The 23,906-nt window shown below is 36.9% G+C and overlaps 1 protein-coding gene across 12 annotated transcripts in view; it reads left to right on the top strand.

Moving 5' to 3' along the window:
• The window catches only part of FRMD3 (FERM domain containing 3), a 140,946-nt gene that overhangs the window by 59,922 nt on the left and 57,118 nt on the right, over positions 1-23,906 (top strand). For 10 of the 12 annotated variants that reach the window (XM_054055504.1, XM_054055497.1, XM_054055498.1 and 7 more), the window contains 2 exons: positions 5,549-5,653; positions 18,369-18,411. In XM_054055504.1, coding sequence (XP_053911479.1) covers positions 18,405-18,411 — 7 coding nt within the window. In that variant the 5' untranslated portion in view covers positions 5,549-5,653; positions 18,369-18,404. Of the gene's footprint in view, positions 1-457; positions 565-894; positions 915-5,548; positions 5,654-18,368; positions 18,412-23,906 lie in introns of those variants that run through there. The other 2 variants (XM_054055502.1, XM_054055506.1) reach the window with 2 other exon arrangements.

Genomic DNA, 23,906 nt, shown 5'->3' on the forward strand with positions numbered 1-23,906 from the left:
TCTATTTCATCTTTTTACATCTATAGAGCTTGAAAATATGTAACGTACTGAAGAAAACAAGTATACAAAACCAGAAATTATTCTTGTCTTGCCTGAGAGCCTGAACTTTCCAGATTTTTAAACACAACTACTTGTTTAATTGTTCTTCTAATTTACTTTTTCTGTTTTAGGGTGGATTTACATGAGTCTTGTTAGCACAAGTATGTGAGCAGCTTTACACAAAGAGTCACTGTTGGAAGCTGTTCACAAGAGTAAAGACTCTTGTGGAATGAGGACTGAAGTCCCTGGTGCAAATAAATACTGTATTTATGACTCTGCACTCCCTCCTAGTAAAGTCAGTGGCTTCCTGACAGAGATAAGCACAGCTGGCAGGACTTCAGTAGTTAGATAACAGAGCAGACACGTTGTGTTTTAACCTGCTTGCGGCTCTTGCTCTTTCTTGTGACAACATTCAGATAAATAGACACAGAAGTCCACAGGGAAGCAGATGCAAAGAGGAAAGACATTTCACTGAATGCAAGATCTTAAACTGCTATAAATGGTTTTCGTCTCACTTTCGGAATTGTGAGTCAGTGTTTTGTCTCATTTTACGTCATCGGAGAAGAGCTAAATTGGCAAAACAAGATGTACTCTCTCTTGCCTTTTAAGTTGCCCAAAGAAACTAGGGAAAAAAAAAAAAGAAATCACCAAGCACACACAAAATTGGGATAGTATGTTAGACTGAAACTGCTCAAAAGCCATGGAGATCTTTGTCTGTCTCAGTTTCTGTATAACAGAGCGGTTATCAAGGAATTGGGCTACTTGGTCATACATTTGCAGAGTTGCAGAAATGGAAGCTGTCATAATAGCGACCGTGAAAATGAAGCATATTTGCAGTGTCCTACTTGGTTCCTAGAGCCGAGGAAGAAACTCAGGTTGTTCTGTGAGTTCATCAGTGGGAGATTCTGTATGATCATGTTTTCATGTTGTGTTGCAATGGTGAATGTCCCTTGTTTTGTTTAATTCTTTTGCAACAGCTGCTAGTTTAATTTGATGCATACTTGTTTTAATAGAAAAGAAAACTTCTGATCCAGCTTAAAAAGCAGAGTTTAACTGTTTTTTGCAAGTTGACCTTCTGTAGTCAGGGATTCTGTCTTTTACAAGGCATTATATCCCTTGCACAAGTGCTAGAGTTTGTTTGGGATTTTAGTGGTAGTAAGGTTAGATATTCAAATGCAGCCTTGGGAAAAACATACCTGTCTTGTCTGTGCCTGTTTATCTAGGCATATGAGAGTAATTCCTCAAATTATTTATAGGAGTCTCCAAAAGCCTGTATTTGTGTGAGTGTGTGGAACAGCTATACTACATTTAAGGACTTCATTTAAGGCCATTTTAAAAATAATTTTTCATAGAATGTGGGTTGCAGAAATCTGGAAGAAAATATGTCACAATTGTGATAGCCAGATATTGCATTTGAATTAATGGACTTAGAAAAAAGTTCTTTAATCGAAAACAATGTAATGATTACAATCTAGGACATTCTGGTTCTCTTGGTGAAGCATTTTTATGACATTTATTTCTACCTGGGTTGGTCTTCTCTACATGAGAATAGTTGATGACTTCTAGGTGAATATGGTATAATTATCAAAGATTTCAGCTGTGAAGCTTTTAAGATTCTGACTTGATTTTTGCTCTAGTTTCCTGTAGTCTGTTGTTGGTTTTCAGTAATGTTTCAAGTAATGGCTTTTTTAATCATGTAATTTTTTTTAATGTTCTGGTAAACATGCTGAAATGGAGTATTAAAATGTTTTTCTGAATTTCTGCAAAGTGCTTTACTGGTGTAGCAGGGTTTGTGGTTTATTTTTGTTTGTTTGCTTGATTTGTTTTGTTTTTAAAAGATTGTCTAATTGGAAAGCTATATAGCAACTATCTGAAATTTCAGGCAATGTTTTATATTCATTATTCTGTGACCCAAATCCATTCCTGTGCTCTGTTGCGGCTGACTGGCAGTTCCCAATTTAATTTATTCATATTTTTCCACAAATTAGAATAAGCTTTGGATTTAATATATTCTTTTGTACTGATATCTGTAATAAGTGTATCAAAGAACACAGGAGATAAGAAAGATCATCAGATTATAAAGCTCAGGAGAATCCAGAGTATTGTTAAAGAAATGTAGAAAAAGTTTATGGATGCTGTTTGCAGAAAACAAAATGAACAACCATTGTCCATCCTTCTTGCCACACTGCTATGAATTCATACTTGAGATGATTTGTGCCGCGTGTAGTATTTTCCTGTGTATCAATTATGATCTGAAATTTTTCAAATTGCAGGTATTTAAAAAGCATAATAGTCATGCATTTAGAACAGTATTTCTTTTGAGAACACTCATATTATACATGTGTCTATTTAGCAACTTTTATTGATTTTGTTTAATATCTAGTAATGAATCACAGGGAACTTGAAGCCTGACTGAGTAGCACTATTAACTGAAGTATATACTAACCAACAGTGAGGTTAATGACTAGTTCTTTTTGCTTATCCATGTATGGCTTAAGGATTCCTTGAGCATGAATTTAGCTCGGAGGCTTGTGTTTGTTTGCTCTTTTTTGTTTGGTTCGTTTCCATCGTCTGTCTTTCAAGCAAGAAGAATAGGGCATTAGCTTATTTTAGAAAGAGAGCATTGTTACTGGATTGTAGAACACCATATATGCCTGAACCTTTTATAGATTCCTCATAAACTGAAAAAGTTTTGTGATTCTATGATTATTTAGGTGTGTGAAGTGAAGGACTTTTTACATCAGTGAATTAGAATGTGAACCTATAGAAGTTAGTAGACTTACTGACTGTTCTTCCAGTAACACCCTCTAATGTTGTCAGATGAAAATATGACTAATCTCTTTTCCTGATTTCCAGTGGTTTAAAAATCAGTTTGGTTTTTTTTCTTAGTAGAATATGTTTTCATGTTTGACTGTACCTGAGTCACCAAATAGCTGTTATTCCTTCGTTCTATTTAGTTCATTATAGATTCATCTTAAAATTGTCCAACTTGAGTTTCACATCTGTGTTCAATTTTTTTCCTACTGTCTTTGCATTGAAATGTCACTGTGCAATTTTGTCTTAATATTTTGACAGTCTTGGTTATCATATAGTCACAAAAGTTTGCAGACACTTCTAAGATTTTAAGCTGGAAAATATTTCTTTGAGGTGTGAGTGTATAAGTGCAGACCCTTTTTGTCAGTCACAGGGAGAGTGACAGTTTTCTTTTTGTACTTCTCAATCTTTGGTAACAGCTTTGCCTTTTGAGGAAGGTTTTCTTTATGCTACCACTAGCATGCCTATGCTTGTAAAAAAAATGTCAGTGTGTTAACAACTCTTAGCAGCAACTAAGTAATTTTTTAAGTGTCCTGAGGCTGAATTGAAACAATCAAAGAAAGAAGTTACAGGGAAAAAAGTAGCAGTGCAGGCCACAAAGCATGAGGTTGAATGAGCATGTACACTAAACAGACATCGGGTTAACATCCTTTGACAGTGCCTGTTTAAAAATAGGAAAGCAAAGTACAGAAATACCATGATGCAGTCAAGGCAGTGATATCCTCCAGGCAAGCAGCAGCATATGGAAGGGTAAAGGACACATAGCAAGGGCTAAATACATCAGAGTTAAACGTGAAGGATTAAAGAAGTAGTAGAATCACAGAATCACAGCATGACAAAATGGTCCAGGTTGGAAGGGACCTCAGGAGATCATCTAGTCCAACCCCTCTGTTGATGCAGGTTTACCTAAAGCAGGCTGCACAGGAACACATCCAGGTGGGTTTTGAATATCTCCAGAGAAAGAGATTCCACTCTCTGGGTAGCCACCTATTGCAGTGCCTCTGTCACTCTCCTAGTAAGATGCACCATCAAAGTAGATGGCTTGCGTAGTAGGAAGAGAAGGCGAGTCCCCTACATCTAGGAAATGGAAGTCTGTAGAGAAATTAGCAGTTCTCTTAGGTCTGGAAGTGAGTTTGTGAGGAGAGAAGATCCATGTGACAGGGAAAGGGATGGCTGCAAGAGCCCTAGCACACTGGAGGAGTCATGCAGCTCTCTGTCGCTGCCTTATCTGAAGGTGCTTTTTAGTAGTCTATTTGTTCAGTGACGGGAGCAAAAGGACAAGTGACTACATCCATGATGAAATTCTTTATTAATTGTAAAGATAAAAAAATAAAGAAGTAGTTCATAGTTTGTATTATTTTTTCTAATACTCCAGTCTTGGAATGTATCTGATTTTCTCTGTTGAAAGCAATAGGTGTCATTGGACATTGGTGGTCTTGAAGCCATTGCTTCCTCTGTCCTTTAGACTGACCTCAGAAAGGTCACAGCCCTGCTTTTGCCTCAGCTGCTTGTAAGTTAGATGCAATGTCCAATTTTGTGAAGTATGTTGAGAAATGCAGGAGTTACCTTTTCATTTTTGCCTAGCCATGCTGTCTACGGTTTAAATTTCCTGTTAGCTTCCTAAAGAAAAGTTGAATAAAGCATAGCATTAAAGTCTTCAAGGAGTGATTTATAGGTACAATAAAAATTTTTTTTAATATATAATATGATTGCATGTCCTGTGTAGTTTCTATTTTGTAGACATTAAAGAGCTAGATTCAAGTTGTATCGTGTCAGCAAAGGGTAGAGTCTTGCAAACTTGCTACCCGGTCCACAGTACAGGCATCTCAGTGTAGGACCAGGGTAGTCAGAGAGAGGGAAAGAAATACAGAGACCTAACACTGCGACGCAGTGAAGCACCTTTGTTTAAAGTGGGCTGTTTTAGGAGAATAGCTTTAGCCCAGGGCTCATACACACATCAAAATTCTGAAGAAAAACCCACCCCACATTAGCTGAATCAGAAGAAATATGAAAATTCATGTAGGTTTTCCATATCACGCAGTAGATTAAGGAGAGATGAAGCACAGTACTGAGACTGAAGCAAGCAGAAATAAAAAATGAGATTGTTAATTAAATATCCTGTGTACTGTAAGTTTCTTTAAGGCTTTTGATACGCAGTAACAGTGCAAAGATTAAAACACATGTCTCAGTCATTTGGGCGTTTCTTCCTTTTACTGTTGTGCTATCTGGGAAGTAATTATTGAGTCTCTCTTGCTGTGGGCCTTGCATAAAGAACCAGTAAAATACTTACTGCCAAAACTGCTTGTGAACTTGGAGGATTCAAAAAAACACACACAGTTTTGGAATTCCATATGTAAATGTTTATACCTTACACCTTAGAGCATCGGGTGGAATTATGGTTACTACTAATATATTAAATGCTGTAAATGTGCAGATATTAGAGTAGCATGAGTTCTCCTGAGGCAGGAAAGTGGTAATATTTTCTTAATGAATCTGTTTGTGAATGTGCAAGGAATGTATTGATCACTTAACTCCTTCATCTTTTAGAGGAGATGCTCATGTCACTGTCCTCGTCTGAACAACAAAAAATTTCATGTGCTGTTTTCCTTGACATTTTGGATTAGGTTTGTTAATATTTATAGACAGCAAGTTCAGAATACTCAGAATAATATATCAATTATTTCTCTTTTTACAGAGGGAAACTAAAGGTCAGTTTCTCATAGATCACATCTGCAACTATTACAGCTTGCTGGAAAAAGACTATTTTGGTATTCGATACGTTGACCCCGAGAAGCAGAGGGTATGTATATAGACTCCTAACTACATTTGCTCTTAAGTAATGCTAAATTGATTTTTTTTTTTTTTTCCCAACAAGCAGGCAAGTTCTATTGCAAAGTTAGAAATCTTCGAGGGTTTATACTGTGGCTGGAATTCCTAAAGTGGCACTATTAAATGACTTTTCTAATGTATTTAGTTTCAGGTAAATTGATATATTCTGATTTGTGTAGTTTTTCCAGGCACTGAAAATAGAAAGGATCTATAGGCACTACTCAGAGGTAGCACAGTATAGCTCCAGGCTCAGCAGTGCACTGGAATTTAGGATTTTTATTTTTCTGTAGAATATGCTTCTTGGGAGATATGGGCAGGAATCCTATTGAGTTTAGCAATTTAAAGTAATTATAGTACTTCACTTTTCACAGGGTACGTGGACTTGGATATCTGTAATAAATAAAAGAAGTATGATTTGTCAGGTTATGGGGGATTCTTCAGGTTAGTTCTGCCTTAGAGCATCTTTACATTTGTGCAACAAAATTTACAGGCCTGCACTCTGTGCATTGCATGAACAGTCATAAGTAATCTCTCTTAGGTGGAAGGTGGTCCTGCAGGTTGTGTTCTGCAGGTGATTTGCTACTGCTCCTCCCTGCTTCGTTTCAGATGATTGTTACTGTTTAAAAGTAGGAAAAGATGGTCAGCGCAAGGAGCACAAGCCCTCAGACAGTGAAATTCAGAGCTGCATCTTCACTGTGAGATCATGCTGGTCTTAGGCTTAAGACAGGTATGGCTTCAAATATAATGGGGGCATATACTGTCATTTAATCTCTGGAAACAATCACCAGTATGAAACTGCTATGATTCATGAAGAGAGAAACATTTTGCTGGGTGTCTGTTGCTACAGCCTAATTAGTTTTGTCAGAAATCACTGGAATAAGGAAATCACCCTCTACTCAACCTTATAGAACTGCACTAGCCTTGCAAAGCTGCAGCAGGTCATTTCCATTACATCCTTCTTTTTAAAATTAAAATAATTAGCAGTTATTCTGACCAGTGTGCTTAATTCTTCACAATCCTGAACACTGTAGGGATGTTCACCTAATTGGAATTGATAGGAGAAGTAGGTGGACTGCTAGGCTATAATTAGGGAGAACTTAATGAATACTTGCTTTTGTTATGCTTTACTCTGATAGTCACTCTAAAATTGCTACAGAAAAGTTATTTTACTTAACAGCAATCAAGACTTTTTTTAGTAAAGCAATTTTTTTGGCATCATACTTTTAAAAAGTGATGCTTCAGAAAAAACTGTACAACCCCATTCTTACTGGGATGCCTTTTATATCATATCTTATGTGACTCCCGTGTTTCAAAGCACTATTAACTGTATTGCCAAATTTGCTGCAGTACCTTATTTGTGTTGGCTATACAGGTTTTTTTTACATCTTGTTGTACAGCTAATTCTATCTTAAGTTTATGGAAGATTATACAGAAGTTTGTTCTTCATTAGTAGTAAAAGAGAACCTGATAAAACATTTATGTTCTTATCTAAAAAATCTTAGGTCATTTCCTTTTATATCCAACAACTAAGAATGCTGTGGCCATCCTGTGTAGTAGCATGGCTTAATGTCAACTGGCTTGCTTTTCAGCTGGATTTTGTTAAGCAAACTTCTCAAGCTTGTATTTTCCATACATGTATTTTTAATGTTCATTTATAATTACTCTCACATTTTTAAGCATGTGTATAACTTCTCTAATTGGGTATGGATTTTAAACTCTTTCATGAGTTAGAACACGATTATAAGGGATATTTCTTTATTAATCAAAATAAGCTATGTTTACAAGCTTTATTTTCTATTGTCCCTCTGTCCTGTTGTGTTATTTTTGCTTTCCTTTTTTTTTAAGGTTATACTTCTAAATATTTATACATAAAATACTTTCCCTCAGAGTGGGTATTTCCTCTGAAACAAATCCCTTTGTAAGGACTAAACTGTAGACTAATGTTATTATAAAATAATATTGGTTTTCTGTCATCTGGCTGTTTTGAATCTCTGATCTTGTTGAGGTCAACTTACTTGAGTCTTACCTCTTTGTCAGATACAGATGTGTGAGTACCTCCCAGACAGCTGCAGGAAAACTGTGAATCTCTAATTACAGTTCTCCTGTCAGCAGAAGACTGTTCTGATCTTTTTCTGATCCATTTCTGATCTTAAAGAAACGTACTAACAATTTCCTAGTAGCACAACAAGCATGGCAATTTATGAACAATTATGTTGGGGCTTGAGCGTTGTAGCTAGGTAAAGTTCTTCAGTAAATGGCTCATTAGAAAAGTGGAGGAAATAATGATTTTGTAATGATGACATAGATGGTGGCCCTTAGTTTTGTATTTTAGCAGCTGTGAGTTTAGCTGCCTCAAATTCACTACAACAAGACCACCTGAGATTACAGAGGAGTAATTGTTTAGGTATGTGGTTATGGAGATGAACTGCAGCATGCATGAGTTGCAGTGGGGTCGCAGGAGGTGTCACATCATTATAGTCACCTTACAGGAACGAGTACTTAGAACTCCATAAAAGAGATTTCCAAAGCTCTGTGGAATTTTTGCAGGCCTGCCAAGGAAAATGTGAGAGACATTTCCTGCAGTACCTCCTTATGGGTTGGCTAAATGTATTACAAACCTGACCTATTAGCTCAGTAAAAATTTATAGGTGGAATTCACCAAGAGCTTCTTTTAAAAGTTCAGTCTGGTGACTTAGCTGAGAACAGTTACTTTGAAGGGAAGTGATAATTCGTCCCAAACCAGTTCAACAATATGTGTGACAATGTACCTCAGTGCCCATAGGCAGATGAAGAGATGTGCGGCAATGAATAAAACAGGTATTGCCTGGTCTGGTTTTGGTAATCAGCCACCAGCATCATGTGACTAATGATAAAAGACAACACTTTTTTTTGCCCTTTCTTAGTACTATATTTTCAGGAGAGTATTGTCATTACACCCTAATGATACCTCAGCTATTCTAATCTGGACATCTGCCTTTAAGAAAGATCAGTTTAACTGAATCAGGAGAAGGAGTATTAGAAAGGTAAAGATAATGGAGAGCTTGTTTTTGACATGGTATTAAGAAGGTTACGACCCATTTGATGCAGCAAAACAAAGGGTAAGAGGATATGCTTATACGTGCATCGGAGTGTAAAGTAGAAAGAAAAAGACTGTTTAAGCAAGAGAAATGGTTTCTTAATTAAGCCAATGAGAGCTGCAGCACGTGGAACAGCCATAATGGAGGCAATGGGACACAATTTTTAACTAGTTTTGTAATGAATTTTAAGAGGGGTCTCTCTAACTTTATGGAAGAGGTTTAAATTAAGCATTGACTGAGATAAGAGAATAGGTGCCATCATCTGAAGTTTCTTCCAAAGAATATGTACTAAAAGCTGTAATAAGAAACCTTAACATTTTTCTGGGAGAGTTGCTGTTGATTCTGATGCAGGTAGCATACAATTCATGTTACTTTGCCTATTTTTGTGGAAATTTTGAATGCTTCTGTTGTAGTTTATATTCCACTGTGTAGTCTCTGGCTTTTCACAGAAAGGGCAAGATCTGTGGTTCTAAGTGAAACTGCCAAAATTATGCATTTAAATCTAGCTTTTAGTGAATTATTCTTTATTGGCTCTGTGAATAGTTAAGCTGTATGTCATAACAATATATTATTACGTAGTGTACACATGCATACATATATATTTATATATAATAATATGCAGAATTACTCCTGCTGGCATTTAGTCTCCCCACTGATGCTTTCCTCCCTTGTGTTTCTATGTATTTTTTTTTGTGCGAACCTTGCAGAATTCTCTAAAAGCTAATTTGTAGTCCTTTTGTTTTGTAATCTATTGAAGGAGCTTAAGCAGGCAAAAATATCAGCTTTAGTTCATCCTAAATGTCTTCTTTCAGCGTATGCTACCAAAATGTAGCATTTTGACTTTGGAGTGTTGAAACACTTGACCGGATTTGAGAATTTAAAAAATGAAATGTTTCAATATTTCCGATTTTTCAAATGAAATGTTTCAATATTTGTGTTTAGAACATTTAGAACTTCTGACTATGTGAAAAATGTAGATAATTAGACTAATTGTCTTAGGTTGGAACAAAATTTTGAAGAGTGGGAAAACTGTGGTGGGAAACAGCTGTTGTTTTTATAGGTTGTTTTTCAAGTAACTTATAATGTATACTCCTTCTTCCCCTTAGCCCCCATTTTAAAATAATTCTTTCCTTCTGCATAAGTAAATGTGTGTGGATATTTTAGGGATATGTAAACTTTGTAAAATTTCCTATAGCTTTCCATTTTCTGTTCCAGACCAAAAAAAAAAAAAACCTGAAATATTCTCTTAACAGCGTTAGGATATACAGGAGAGTAATAATGCCAGTGACCTCAAATTGAACTGGCAGCTAAGGACTCTGGACTCTATGCTGTATCTGCTGTTTTATCTTCTAGTGTCATGTTTGGATGTTCCTTTGGGGACACTGTGCCTTAGGGTAGCTTCAGAAAAGCCAGGATTGTCCTAGAGGTATGCAGTAAATTGCAGTATACCTTTGTATGTCTAATGGTACTATGCAGGGAACAAATGAGTTCCTAGTGTTCATATACTAACTGTTGAATTTTTTGCCTGGATTTTGAAGAAAATTAGGCATGTGGAATCACATTGCCCTTCTCCTTGACTCTCAACTGTAGGAACTTTTGAAGCCAGTTTTGGTCAAATTTCGATAGGGATATATGTCTCAAACAGTAAGTTCCTGCAAGGTCTCATGAAGATAAGCTGCCACATCAGTGGATAAAAGCTTATTATTCTTATTATTGAAGGAAATGCTGTAGGCCAAAACCACTCCATAGGGAATTTAGAGAGGGCTGAGGGAGAGAGACACTGTAAGAACCTAGAAACCATAATTTGGAGCTTGTATTTTTAGAAATAAGTAGTTTCAAGGCTGAAACATACCTGAAGGAGGTGTTACTGAGTCTGCTACTCCAGGAACTACCTATTGGTATATTTTCATGTGCTGTTATTGAGGCCAGTTATCACAGTCTCACTCTTGAGGAATTAGAGCATGGCTAATTCTGTGCCAGGTACTCTGGACTGACTGAACACTTCTTTTTGTGTTTTGGATTTGAGCAGGTGCTTGTGATCATGTTTTTGATTATGAAAGTATGAGGTAGTTGTTAGTGGAAATACTTTGGAGCCAGCCATGGCGTAGGTCGGAAGCACTAGGCGTTAGGAAAAGGCTTTGTAGGGCCCCGAAGCAACTGTGAAGTCACACCACTCACTGTACAAATGTTTGAAATCATAATGCTTGAAATCATAATCACCCTGAAGCTTTAAGTTGCTTTGTCATTTGGATGTGCTGCACTGTTGTCCAGGAGCAACACAGCAGTGCAGTGGTTTTAACCCTGTGTGTGTGCGCCTGTCAGTATGAAAACAAAGCTTTTAAATCAGCGTATGAATACGCTTTAACCAGGCAGCCAATTTTGAATGGTCGCTGTGAGTACACAGGGATTTTCTGACTTCCCCAGGACACAGAGCCTGGCTCCATACATCATTTTAGATGACATTGTGCAGTACAGATTTGCTGGAACTCCTGCCAACCTCCCCCTAGAGAACTGTTGCAAATACAATTGCAGTTTTTTGTCAGACTACATGTTTATTTCACTAGTAAGGCTGCTGAGGGGTCCCATTTGTATTTTAGAGCACATCACTTCCAGTGGTCCTGGAGTGCAGTTCAGGTCATGCTGTTTCAAAAAAAATGTAGTAGAACTACAGTATTTCTTTAATCCTATAATCTCAATTTTTCAGCATTGTCCCAGTATTTACTAGTGAAGGAAACTGGATCCTGTTGTCAGTGAGTAATGCATTTCTTTATGATAAAGTAGCAATTCTGGTTTTGATGGGACATGTACACAAAAGGTGCCTCATCAAAGAGACCTTCTGAAAGATCTTCAAGCCTTGGATGCAGCTGATCTCTGCTTCAGCAACAACTACTATTTAATAGATGTTCTTAAATATGTGCATTTAGTCCCACGTGAAGGCAGCGAAGGTTGGCAGAAGGAGACAACAGATAATTTGCAACCTCAGTTTAACAAAGCTGTGTCTTTGTGTAACAATTTGTAGGGCTCCGTACAGCTCTGTGAAGAGAACTGTCTGGGAGTTCTTCATTCTCTTTGAAGGGCTAGAGCTGAATATAGAATATATATAGAATTAGAATATTTATAGAATATATAGAATTATAGGCTGCAAACTGGAGTGACTGAGCCATGAGTTAATTAAAATTTTAGTGCTTCTCTGTGCATTTGGATCTCTTCTCCTGGACAGAGCAATCACAAAAATCTTGTGCTTTTAGACGAAGTCTTGCTGTGACCTTGGGTGGTGTGTGCAGTTCAGGTCATGCTGTTTCAAAAAGATATAGTAGAACTAGAAAAGGAACAAGGGTGACCATGAGAATGATGTCAGGTAGGAATGAATCTTGTATGAAGAGAGATGGATTAGACTAGAATAAGCCATTTAGGAAAAGAAATGAGCAAAAGAGAATGAGTGAGAAAGAGCAAGAGAATGAGCAAGAGCGGATGAGAGAGAATGATATGATATGATATAAAATGGCCTGGAGTTAGTGATCAGGGAAAGATTGTCCTGTAATTCTTATAACTGAACAAAAATGCACCTAAGGAAGTTATGAAGCAATTGGTATTGAGAAACAGTTTTAAAAATACCACATCTAGTAATAAAATTCATTGTCGTAGGTGCCAAAAATACTTTTTAAAGTGTTAAAAAAAAGTGTTTAGACAAATTGGTGAAAACCCATAAAGACTTATGAAAAGATTGTAATGGAGGCTGGTAGAAAAAGCCTGGTGAACACAATGGGAACTACTCTTGTACTTAGTTTCTAAATGTCTGCTTCAGGCCGTTTTCAGTGAAAAATTGCTGAGTTAAATGAATACTTCCTTGTACCAGTAAAGGTGCGTTTATGTACTAAACATAATCTTGACATAGATGAACAGTAATTGAATATACATGTACACTTAATACAGCAGTAATGATAGTAACTGAAGTATCTTGTGTGAAGATAATAACCTTGTAAACCAAATTATTCTAGAGGCTATTTTAATGAAAATAAAGGTGTTTTTTCCGTCAGTTGTGAACCTGGTGTCTCATGCGTAAATCATTATATGCAGATGTTATGGCTAGATCTTCAGCTGATTTAGAGGTTATGGATCGATTGAACAACTTAAAGTTGTTCTTAAACAGTGCTTAAAGCACTGGAGTTTCTTTGAATATTTTAGCGTAATAGGGATAAGAGTAAGAATTTGTAATTTTTTTAATAAATTCCAGCTCAGAATCATAAAGTGATTCTGTTCCAGTGTATGGCACTTTTTCTGGACCAGATTAATTTTTATGATGCTAAAGTATGTCTTCTTGTTTAGCAAACAACTAATGAGAGCTGATGTCCTGACTTTACAAACCATAGAGAGAAACAGGTCCATTGCTGCAATAGAACAATATTGATATTCTTGGTGCAGAGGTTCTTGAAAGCTTAAAAAAAATGGTGCCAGCCTCAGGGCATGAGAAAGGAGACATGCAGGGTGCCCTGGTTCATTTGATATCTCTTGTGCTGGTATAGAGTGTGCACCCAATTAATTCCCCCGTCTGAGCTTCCATTAGCTTTAGATAATGTTACTGGTATTTTTGAGTTTGACTTTTGCCAGGCAGTGACCTGGTGTAAGTCACTGCCTTGAGACTAAAGCAAATTGATTTTGATTTAGCTTTTTGTCCAAGGAAAAGGTTAGGTATTAATTTTCAATATTAATATAGGACTGAGTTTTAAATAAAATTAATTGTATTACTTTTCTATCAATGTTTCAGTGCATATATCCATTATCTTTCTCTCTTCTGTCCATTAAAAAGTCTTCAAATCCAGGCTTTGCCTAGCTGGAATATTCTTGTGACATCTGCATGTTCTTCTGACTCTGTTTTACTATGTGTACATCTGAGCACTTGACTGAGTATTGCTTGCAGAGGAGGATTTAAATATTCACAGCATTTGGCCACTTTTGATTTCCCCTTCACTACTGCTTCTCCAGCAAACACAGGGACTAACTCAAAAGCCTCTTGTGTTGCCGAAGGGAGAGATTTTTAAATGAATTCATTGAACTTCTGATTGGTCAGATGATGTGCTTTTGGCTTGGCTGTTTTTTAGGAGGTTAGCTTTGGTTTATGCCAGTCTTATGCAGGAGTCAACAGGAAGAGGAGACTGGAGCACACATCTTTGCACTATAAGATGTCTGTTGGAAATTAGAGGAAGAATGGTGTGAGGATGAGCATCTGATCCTTTACAAAGGCTGTAAGAATAGATATGGGACATTGTGTCCTCTTTCCTCCCTACCTCTTATTCTAAAACTCTTAGCACTTTGATATACTGTGACTGAGTTCAGTCCTCTTTGATCTTCCCAGTGAATGACTTTGAAACAGGTTGTTGGCTGAAGTGTCTTTACTAATAAAGCATATCAGTGTTTGTGGAGTTAAATTGACTTCCTAGAATTGTACTTTTACCCTTGGAAGGTGTCCTTACTCATCTTGTGCTTTTGCTGAGGAAGCTGGAAGCACATCAGCTGCTCAGCATTTGTGGGTAAGCAAGAACACACCTGGCCTCACTAATCACTACTCAGTGCCACTTAAAGGCTGATCACTGGTGAGGGCTTTATTTACAAAGTAAAAACTGCACCAGCCTGAAACACAGCATGCAGTTGCAATGAAATGTTAGTCAGATGGCAATTCTCAGCACATTCTAGGATGTCAAGACAAAAAGTGATAGCCATAATAATTTGCTTACTCACCACTGGCACCTGAAGCACCAAAACTCTGTAGTTATCCCATGACTGACCTTCCATCTCTGTAAGTATCTTTCTCTCTGCTTCTGCTTCCCTGAGGACATTTGCCTGACTATACCCATTGATACCCAGCGGCTACCCACACTTGTTTTGGCAAAAGAGATTAGAAGTTGGTAGTGCTGGACATGAATCTCTTCACAGGGTCCTTGCTAGCAGAAGTCAGCTGGATTAGAATCAAAGTCATCTTCTCCACTGGGTAATAACTACAATGCTAACATGTTAGGAAGGACATTCCCTGCAGGAATGATTTCTGATGATTGTTAAGTACTATCACATATAAAGCCAAGATGGCTTGAGGTTGTAGGCCATCACCCAATTAAAGCAACATTTATGGACAACAGTATGAAATAGATGAGGCAAAAATGTAACTATAAAATTGTTGGGATTTCCTGCCCTAGTTTACACATTTTACTGCAAGGAGAGGAATTAAAGATCATAGAATGGTTTGGGTTGGAAATGACCTTAAAGATCATCCAGTTCGAAACCCAAGTGTATGTCTGACTTGTTTGTTTGGTTTATTTACCTCATGAGATGTTAGCCTTACAAGAAGGAATTAGAAACACCTATGATTTGTTCCCACAAGGCAGTGTGGCATAGAGTAGTAATGAAATTTTTTTACAGTTGAAGATTTAAAATACTCTTAAAATTTGTCCAGACAAGCTAATTCAAATTGTTGTTTTCCTTTCATCTGAAGATTTTTTTTTTCTTTTTCAGCAAAAAGAAAAAAAAAGAAGATTCATACATGGGAAGAGCAGTTTGCAAGCTAGATGCTTTTCAATTGAAAGTTCCTGCAGAAATCCTTTGATGAATTTATAGGAACCTTTATCTAGTCCTAGCTATAACAGATAATTAATCTTGGAATAAATATAGCATGAATAATCTATAGTAGAGATGTGGCATAGTTATTAATTATTAATAGTCAATGCCGTAAGGCTGAAAGATAAGTACTCAGGGGAAAATCTTTCCTGAAACTCAAATTGAAACAAGCAAACAAATATAGGGTTAGCTATTTTCAAAAGTACTGACAATGACTAGGTGTTTATCTGCCCTTGACATACACAGAGCATTACGCACCTAATTGCTGTGTCTTTGGATATCTCCACAAATTGTAAAGTAACCGCTCAGCTTTATGGAATATTCAGCTGAATTGCCTTCACGTTTGCAATCTTCCACCAGCAGAAGGTCACCACAGAAATCTGAGCTTCTGAAAACTGCCTGTCAGTTGCTTGATATCCAAGTGAAAGTCTAGACTGCTTAATTGCTCAGTGTCTTTTCAATAAATTTTTAACCCATGAATGTCAGATCTAAGAGAAACATGTTTGATTTTGAATGTTAGCTTTCCTAAGAGGTTTGGTGCACTGCATGAGGAATATCATGCATGTTGCCCCTTTTTCATTTGTCATATGGTGAAGTATGAGGGTTTCATATTTGTGAAGTGGCTTTTATTACCTCTGATATTTTATTTTCTTTTTCCTTCGGTAGAATAGGTAATTGGCTTTTTCAAACAGTTGTAAATGCTGACCCGGTCTGTGCTATTATTTTAGCCTGGTATTTCAAAAAAAAAACTGTCCAAGAAATTGTGATGTGCTCCTTCTAGATAAAAATAGTAAGATACCACTTAACTCTCACTTCTATAGGAACAACTGTACAGCATGGCTCACTGTCCAATTTTCTGTTTGCTGTCTGAATTTTCAGCTAGGTCTGCCTAGATCCTGGTGGACTTGGGGTGGGCATGTGAAGAGGTTAAGGAAAGTAAGCTTGCATATTGAAGCCTGCAGGAAAGCTGGGGAGAGATTATCAGGGAGTGCCTTGATAGGATGAGGGATGATGGTTTCAATCTGAAAGAGGGGAGATTTAGATTAAATGTTAGGAAGAAATGTATTACTGTGATGGTGGTGAGGTGCTGGAACAGGTCACCCCTAGAAGTTGTGGGTGCCCCTTCCCTGGAGGTGTTCAAGACCAGATTGGATGAGTCTATGAGCAGCCTGACCTAGTGAGAGGTGTTCCTGCCCATGGCAGAGTGCTTGGAACTGGATGATCTTTAAGGTCTCTTCCAACCCAAACCATTCTGTGATTCTATGATCTATGTGCCTTGACTAGTTCCCTGTCTATGAATTAATTCTGGATTATGTCCTATAAAGTACTGCAGACTGTATCAAATTTCTTAAATTACCTTACCTTTTTATAAACAGCCTTCACCCTCATTATTCAGAGCAAAATGTATAAATAATGTATCTATGTGATCTAAAAAAGAAATGAGCTAGATATTTCTGGTAAGCTGGTGAAACAGGTATTACTTTTTCAATTCTGTTTCTTTCTTCTTTTCCCTGGAAAAAAAGAGATATACTGGGGAGAGGTAAGAACTGAAGAGACAATGTGGGAGTGTTTTTTTTGGTTTTTTTTGTTTGGAGTTTTTTGTGAGTACCAGGGTTCCATATCAGTCTCAGTGGTGACTGACCTTCAAATAGAAATACACTGTAGTGCTTATTGCTGTAAACTATGCAGGAGTTTCTGAGCAGCCATAGCTGATAAGCAACAGATATTTGAAAATGTTCTTCTCAAGAGTTTTTTGTGTCAGAAATTCTGTTTCCAGAATTACAGAATTCAGAAATCCAGCTTACAATCACCCCTGATTTTGACTGAATTCTTGAGACGTCATGATCTTTAATAATTTTCTGTCAGCTGTTAGCAATTCCTACAAAATATCTTACACTGGCCTTTTTCAGTAGAAGAATTACTATAAGTTATGAGGAAAAATAGTAGCTAATGTAGGATATTTTAAGTATTTAATATGGTTTTAAAAATGCTACGTTTCTTTTTGCAGTAGACCATACACGTTTAGAGCTAGAATGAAGAAGGTTAAAAATGAAACCCCTTAGTACAAGACCCCCCAGTGCTGATTATGCTTATTAAAGCTAAATGCTGTGCTTTTTGACCAGCTGCTTCTGCAGCATAAATCTCATTTTAGCGTGGAGATTTTTTGCTTACGGGAAAAATCCTAGTACAAATGCTGTTGGCTGTGGTCAGAAGTGGCACTTGAATGCATGTTCTTTTGTCAATCAAAATATTCTCCTAAACAGTTCAGTTAGTGTCAGCAGGAGATGTGCTAAGGCTCTTAACTAAAACATCAGTCTGGTTTTTCGTCACAGGAGCATCTGAGACTTTTACTTGTTTTTTTCCAAGAGAATTAAAAAATGCATGTTTTCCTGCCATTGCAGTCTTTCCCTGGAAAGTTATACACCAGCTGGTAGGCATCCATACTTCTGTGTTGTCAGCTGGCTGTCCATAGCAGAAACATTTCATGGAAAACTCTTCTTTTTCACGTCAGATTTTTAATTGTTGCTAGAAAAGAGCAATAGCTTGTGTTCTGAAGGTGCTAATTGGGAATACACTATTTACACATGCTTTAAATTACAAGAAGTGTAGAAGACAGCATTAATGAACAGATGATGTTAGCATTTCTGAATAGTCTGTCTTACTGTCAATGTGATCATTGTTCTGTAAAAAAGTGGATGAAAGTGTTAAGAATGAAATGTCTGCTGCGAATTAATCATTACGGCCTGTCTCATTTAACTTTGTCTTAGAAATATTTATCTTATTTTTTTCCTCAGCTACATCTTATAAGCAGTGGTAACATCACATATGCTTATGCAGTGCAATTTCAGTATTATAACATTATGGAGATGTTTTTTACTGTTTATGCATGTCTCAGTGAAACAAAAATCCTACTTCCTGTTTTCGGTACCATATACATCTACCAAGGATGATGTTGCCTGATAGGGTCCATATTAAACTCTTCTTTCTGCTTTGTCTTTCCAGCACTGGCTTGAGCCCAACAAGTCCATCTTCAAGCAAATGAAATGTAAGTGTTGAGAGCTTGTGTTTTTAAACTGTTTTTGAAATTCCCAAGGGTTTTCCTGTGCTTCTATGCAGTAATTTAGAATATGCTTCACCTGATTCCTAGTGCAAATAGGCCCTTCGTGTCACATCTGGACTTCTAAAAACTCCATGCTATCCTTATTTCACTGTCTCACAGTGCTCTGGAGCTTTCTCTTACTGCTCAAGACTAGAGCCAGAGGCCAGGTGATGTGTGTGGAGTGGCAGATCTGGTGAGAAGACCTGTATGTTCTGGCTTTCATTCACAGTCAGATACAATAAAATGCGGAGTGTGGCTATCTGGTTCTGGGTCTTTCTGATTTGCTTTCTTTTCACTACGCCCTGCTTCCTGATAATGCAGAGCATTGGTTTGAGATCAATGTTACAGTTCAGCATACTCAAGTGCTATGTGTTAGGTGGTGAGCTCCTGCTACAGGCAAGAGGAAAATTACAATTGTTATTTAAAAAACATTCCACAAAATAGGAATGTATTATTTTAATTATCGTTTTGAAATGTTATGGCCTGGCGGGTTATTTCCATTAAATGAGCCAGCTGTGAAGACCTCTCAGAAAACAGAACTACTTTTGTACTTGGAAGTTTGTATCCAGCAGTGGAAGAAAGACTTTATTTGACAGTTCTGGAGACTTCATTTAGCTCATTGGGGATTGTGTCTTGTTTAATAAAAGCTGTTGTCTCGCTATCTACCTAGTTTGTGAAAAGAAGGAGAATGTTACTCACATACCCTTTGTATACAATTTTCTGTTTTAAGCATGAGTACAAGGTATCTATTGTGTGAGAGATAATGTATTTCTTCTAGAATTTGAGGAGAGTTAAGAGAATTGTCTAATATATAAAAAAAAATAATCCTGGGTGTTGACTGGTCTACATGGAATACTTCAAAAAATTCTCCCATTAATGGAGCAATACTATATATTCCAACATATGCTTTCATGTGTATATAAGCATGCACACATATACCTAGCATATTCAGTATGGACTGTTTATATCTAGTGTTTAGGTAGACAGAGTGTTATCTGGTGAAAAATCAATTGAAGAAAATCAAGCTAAAACTAGGTTGTTCTCCTCTGCAGTTCTTGTGAAGGAAAAAAAGAAAGACTGTAATAACTAAAAATTATCTTTATCTCTTTGTTTCTTCCAATTTGTTATCAAACATAGAGTTTCCTCAAAGTATTCTGTAATCTACAGAATTTGCTTTCACCCAACAAAGGACAAGGGCAAGAGCTCATGCTTCTTGTGCTTTGCATCACAAGATATTCAAGAACTCTGGCAACAGATGCACTGAGAGTGTTTTGATTTAGTCAAAACAACTCTATCTGCATATAAATGTTGCCTAGATGTGATTGATGGTTCTCCATAAGTTCAATAGATGTAGTGATGTGAATGGTCTCATCAGAGGACTAGTGTTGCTTTTGGAGTAGAATCCTAATGAAAACTCTGAAGACTGAAAATTGAATGCATAGAAAAAAGCAAAATAAAATGCAGCTACTATGAGGTTATTTATCATAGTGGAAAGGTCTCAACAACAACAGCAAAACAGAATGAGACACTAACAAAGATGTTTTGTGATCACCTTTAGATTCAGGACAAAGAAGTAGAAGTATAATTAGCTATGCAGTTGGCTTTTCATGAGCGACTTCAGTTGTAATTCTAGTGTAACTTTATCTTTTGCCACAGAGAAGGACTTCAGTTGTTACAATAACCCTTTAAGGAAAAAATACTAGAAGTGATATATCCATGTAGTATATGCATAAACTTCTCTATATCTTTTGCTCCGCCAATTTTCACGAATGTGTTTGTAAGCATTTCATATCGGAACTTCTTGATTTATTTTTCTAAATATGTGGTATATTGATGTAGAGCAATAAACAATTTCTAAAGTTTTACAAGGTTGATTCATCTTTTATCTAAAAATACTGAGTATAACTATTAAAAGTTTTAGATTCAAAGGAAGAAATTACTAATGTTCATTTGAAAAGCATCAGAGTCTCGGGTGAACCGAATAAGCACTGAAATTGGTAGCAGGTGTAAATATCAAAGCAATGAAGTGATTGGTTAATAGAATATACATTATGTATACAACTCCTGAGGGAAATTGTGGCAGAAAGCTATTCACAGTAACTACATTAAATTTACGTTTCTTTTTCTTTCTTTGTTGCTAAGGAATTCAGAAAACAGTGAAAAGATCTGTTTTGTAAGAAGGAACTTCCATTTCTTCTGATGCAAGAGTATGTTGCATTAATACTAGTGATTCAAAATGTTCTAAATTCAGTTGAATGCTCAGATTTACATAAGTTTTGGAACAAAATTTGAAAAATGCTGTGTTCTTGATCTCAGCTACTGTTTGTGGAGAACTTCACTTTCCCCCAGCGCAGTAACAAGTTTTTCAGTGTATTTATTCATGCAGCCCAGTATTGAAAAATATACAGAGCAGAAGAGTAATGACTGATTGTAGTATTCTAATACAAATTTCAGTAGGTGCTGAAATGGACCTCAGTAGTACATGAATCATTCAGGCATATATCTTCTGGATATAGTCAGTCTGTACAGAAATCACAATTTGGCAGCTATACAGTTCTGTTGGTGTTATAGAATGTTGTATTTTTGAAGCTCTGAAGAGTGCTTAGGTTCTTATGCTTAGTAATACTGGGATGTGAAAGAATCTTCCAAAATATTTTATTTTTTATCTTATCGTGTATGAAGCCATATTTAAATGTGTTATGGTGCAGCATAAGATAAATGAAAGCATGGCATCTGTTTTGTCTCACCACCTACCTTTACATTTTCTACCTTCTGAAATGTTTGTGTAACATCATGAAGAAAGTCTAGGTCTGTGCCTCAGCCCTTTTTACCAATAATTTTGTCTCTCAGAAATGTCCTGAACCACTGCCCAGTCTTATTTGTAGTGGTTGAAGCCAGTTGACGGCTAGCAATCAGTAACTGTGAGCACCATGCTTCCAATACTGTGCTAAAACACTCTAGAAGATTGTCTAAGGTGGCTGCATCTTTGTGATTCTATATTAAGACCCTTTAAAACCACCTTTTCTGTTCTTTTACGCTTTTTTGTGTACACTGTTATTCTCCCACAGATGCAGACAGTAAAGTTCCTTTCCATTTGACTGTCTTATGGGTTTTTTTAACTTATTTTCTGTCTAGGAATGTTTTGGTGTAAATCCTACTGGTCACACACATCAGTGCTGATGTTAAAGTAAAGAAGACAGTTTTCCCATGCATGTTCCGTCTTTCTTTTTTTTTTTAATTAGTCTTAAAGGTTATTCTGTATAATAAGTATGTAACTGTCCTGTAACCTGCTGTGTGGGAAATAAACTACACGGGATTTGTTCCTGATGAAAGTGGAATAGAATCAATTCTATTGCTCTGATGCACAGGAGTTCAGAATTTATACGTTTTTCTCCCTGCCTTGCACCTCAGATAATCTTAGAGAGTAATGTAAGAAGGATATCCTCCTCTGTTAGGCCATCGGAATTTAACTTCCTTAATATCTAACTCTGTCATAAAATGTTAAAGGAGATAGAATGAATCAGGGGACACAGGACTCCAGATGCAGAGATGGTTTAAAAGTTCTCAAACCTCATCAAACTTGTTATCATTTTTTGTCTCTCAGTACAATTCTGAGAAAGAGTTTAATCAAACATGGGGTTCATAAATACGTGCACAGTGAAAACGGGAAGTTTTATGTGATTCTTCAAGCATGAAGTCCTCATCTGAAGACTGCATATTCTTTACCTGTGATCGTCCTGAAGATTTAATAATGTGCTTTAAAGTGTTATTATAACTAGTTGACATAAATTCACCCTACCCTGTATACGTAACACCAAGGAGAGGTGCAGGAAGTTTTCTGCAATGTTGCATTCTCAGGGCCATAAAGATAATCTGAACATCTGCTTTTGGCCTTCAGTGTCCATCTATACTCCATGATTAATCAAAAAAACAGTGCTGCCAGTACAGCTCATTGCAGAAACTAATATTTTTGCTGAATGAAAAGTAGGTTGTTAAAAACAATCAGGAAACCTTCCCAAAAGCAGCAGCTAAGAATCTTCCGTCCTTCTCCCTCTTTGGTTCACATTTCTAAAACTTCAGTCAAATTTTCCACCAGATTTTAAAAACAATTTTTCTCTTATGTATTCTTTTTGTTGTTGCAGATTGTCTCTCTATGAAGAGAGTGGTAATACAGAGGTGTAGTTTTTCTTGGGCTTATCATTACCTATAAGCTTTTCATGTACTCAGAAGACAAATGATTCAGTGGGCTTTGCTTAAAAATGAATATGTATAGACTAAGTCCCTTTACAACTCAGTATCTGTGCCAAGAGGTGCAGCTCCCATATCCCTCTTTGTTCTGGTTATGGTGTTAGAGGTTTGTTTTATAACCGGCAGGAATGTGTATATTGGATGTTTTGTCTTAATTAAATGCAACTGAAATAAACTTTAAAAACATACAATCAGTTGCCATGGAATCTTCCACTCTGTGCATAGACCTCTTCATGAGGGTGTAGATCATGACAGGTTTTAACATTTAATATAGTTTCAATGGTTTTACTTATTCTTTTGCCTTCATCTCTTATGTGCTGTTAGTACATATACTGACAAATTAATAGCCCTATTGCAATGGAGTTTGCAGTCAGTACTATTCTCCACAGAGAAATCTGTTGAAATTATTGGAATTGTGACTCTTTTTTAGTGAGAAAACAAAGCCTGTAATGGTAGGAAATTCTGACAAAACCTTGGACATTTCACTCTACCAGCTGTTCCTTATCTGACAGATAAAGGACCGCTCTAAAAGTAAAAGCTTATAGCTATTCTAAAACTGATTATATTCAGGCTACTTTTGTGCTGAGGACATATTATTCTGCAAACTGAGTTCTGTTTTGGTAAGGTTTGTAGTTAATGTTTACCCTCTAATGTGTGAATAAGTGGTAGAAAGTAATTTTGCTTTCAAGGAATTGAGGAATTGTCTGGCTTGACAGTCTCATCTGTTGAGCTGGTAGAATCCACTGCCTGTGTTGCTTTCCACTATAAGAACACAGTGAATGAGAGAGTATGAGGTTCTCATATGTATTTCTCCAGTGCTGTAAAATCTGTAAGACAAAGACCTTACTAAATGTTTGCATATCATCAAATACTTTTTTTTTTAGGAACATTTGACTTCTAATCCATAAGATGGAAAGGAAAGTGGAAAGCTACGGGGATTCCCTCTTTTCCCTTTCATCTGTTCATTGTTCGTGGCTGGTTTTCTAACAGCACAGGAAGAGCTTCAGGCCGTTCCCCCTTGTCCTGTCCCCTGTCACTTGGGAGAAGAGGCCAGCTCCCTCCTCTCCACAACCTGCTTTCAGGTAGTTGTAGAGAGTAATAAGGTCTCCCCTCAGCCTCCTCTTCTCCAGGCTAAACAACCCCAGCTCTCTCAGCCGCTCCTTGTAAGACTTGTTCTCCAGCCCCCTCACCAG

The sequence above is a fragment of the Cuculus canorus genome, chromosome Z (genome assembly GCF_017976375.1).
Source record: "Cuculus canorus isolate bCucCan1 chromosome Z, bCucCan1.pri, whole genome shotgun sequence".
Lineage (NCBI taxonomy): Eukaryota > Metazoa > Chordata > Aves > Cuculiformes > Cuculidae > Cuculus > Cuculus canorus.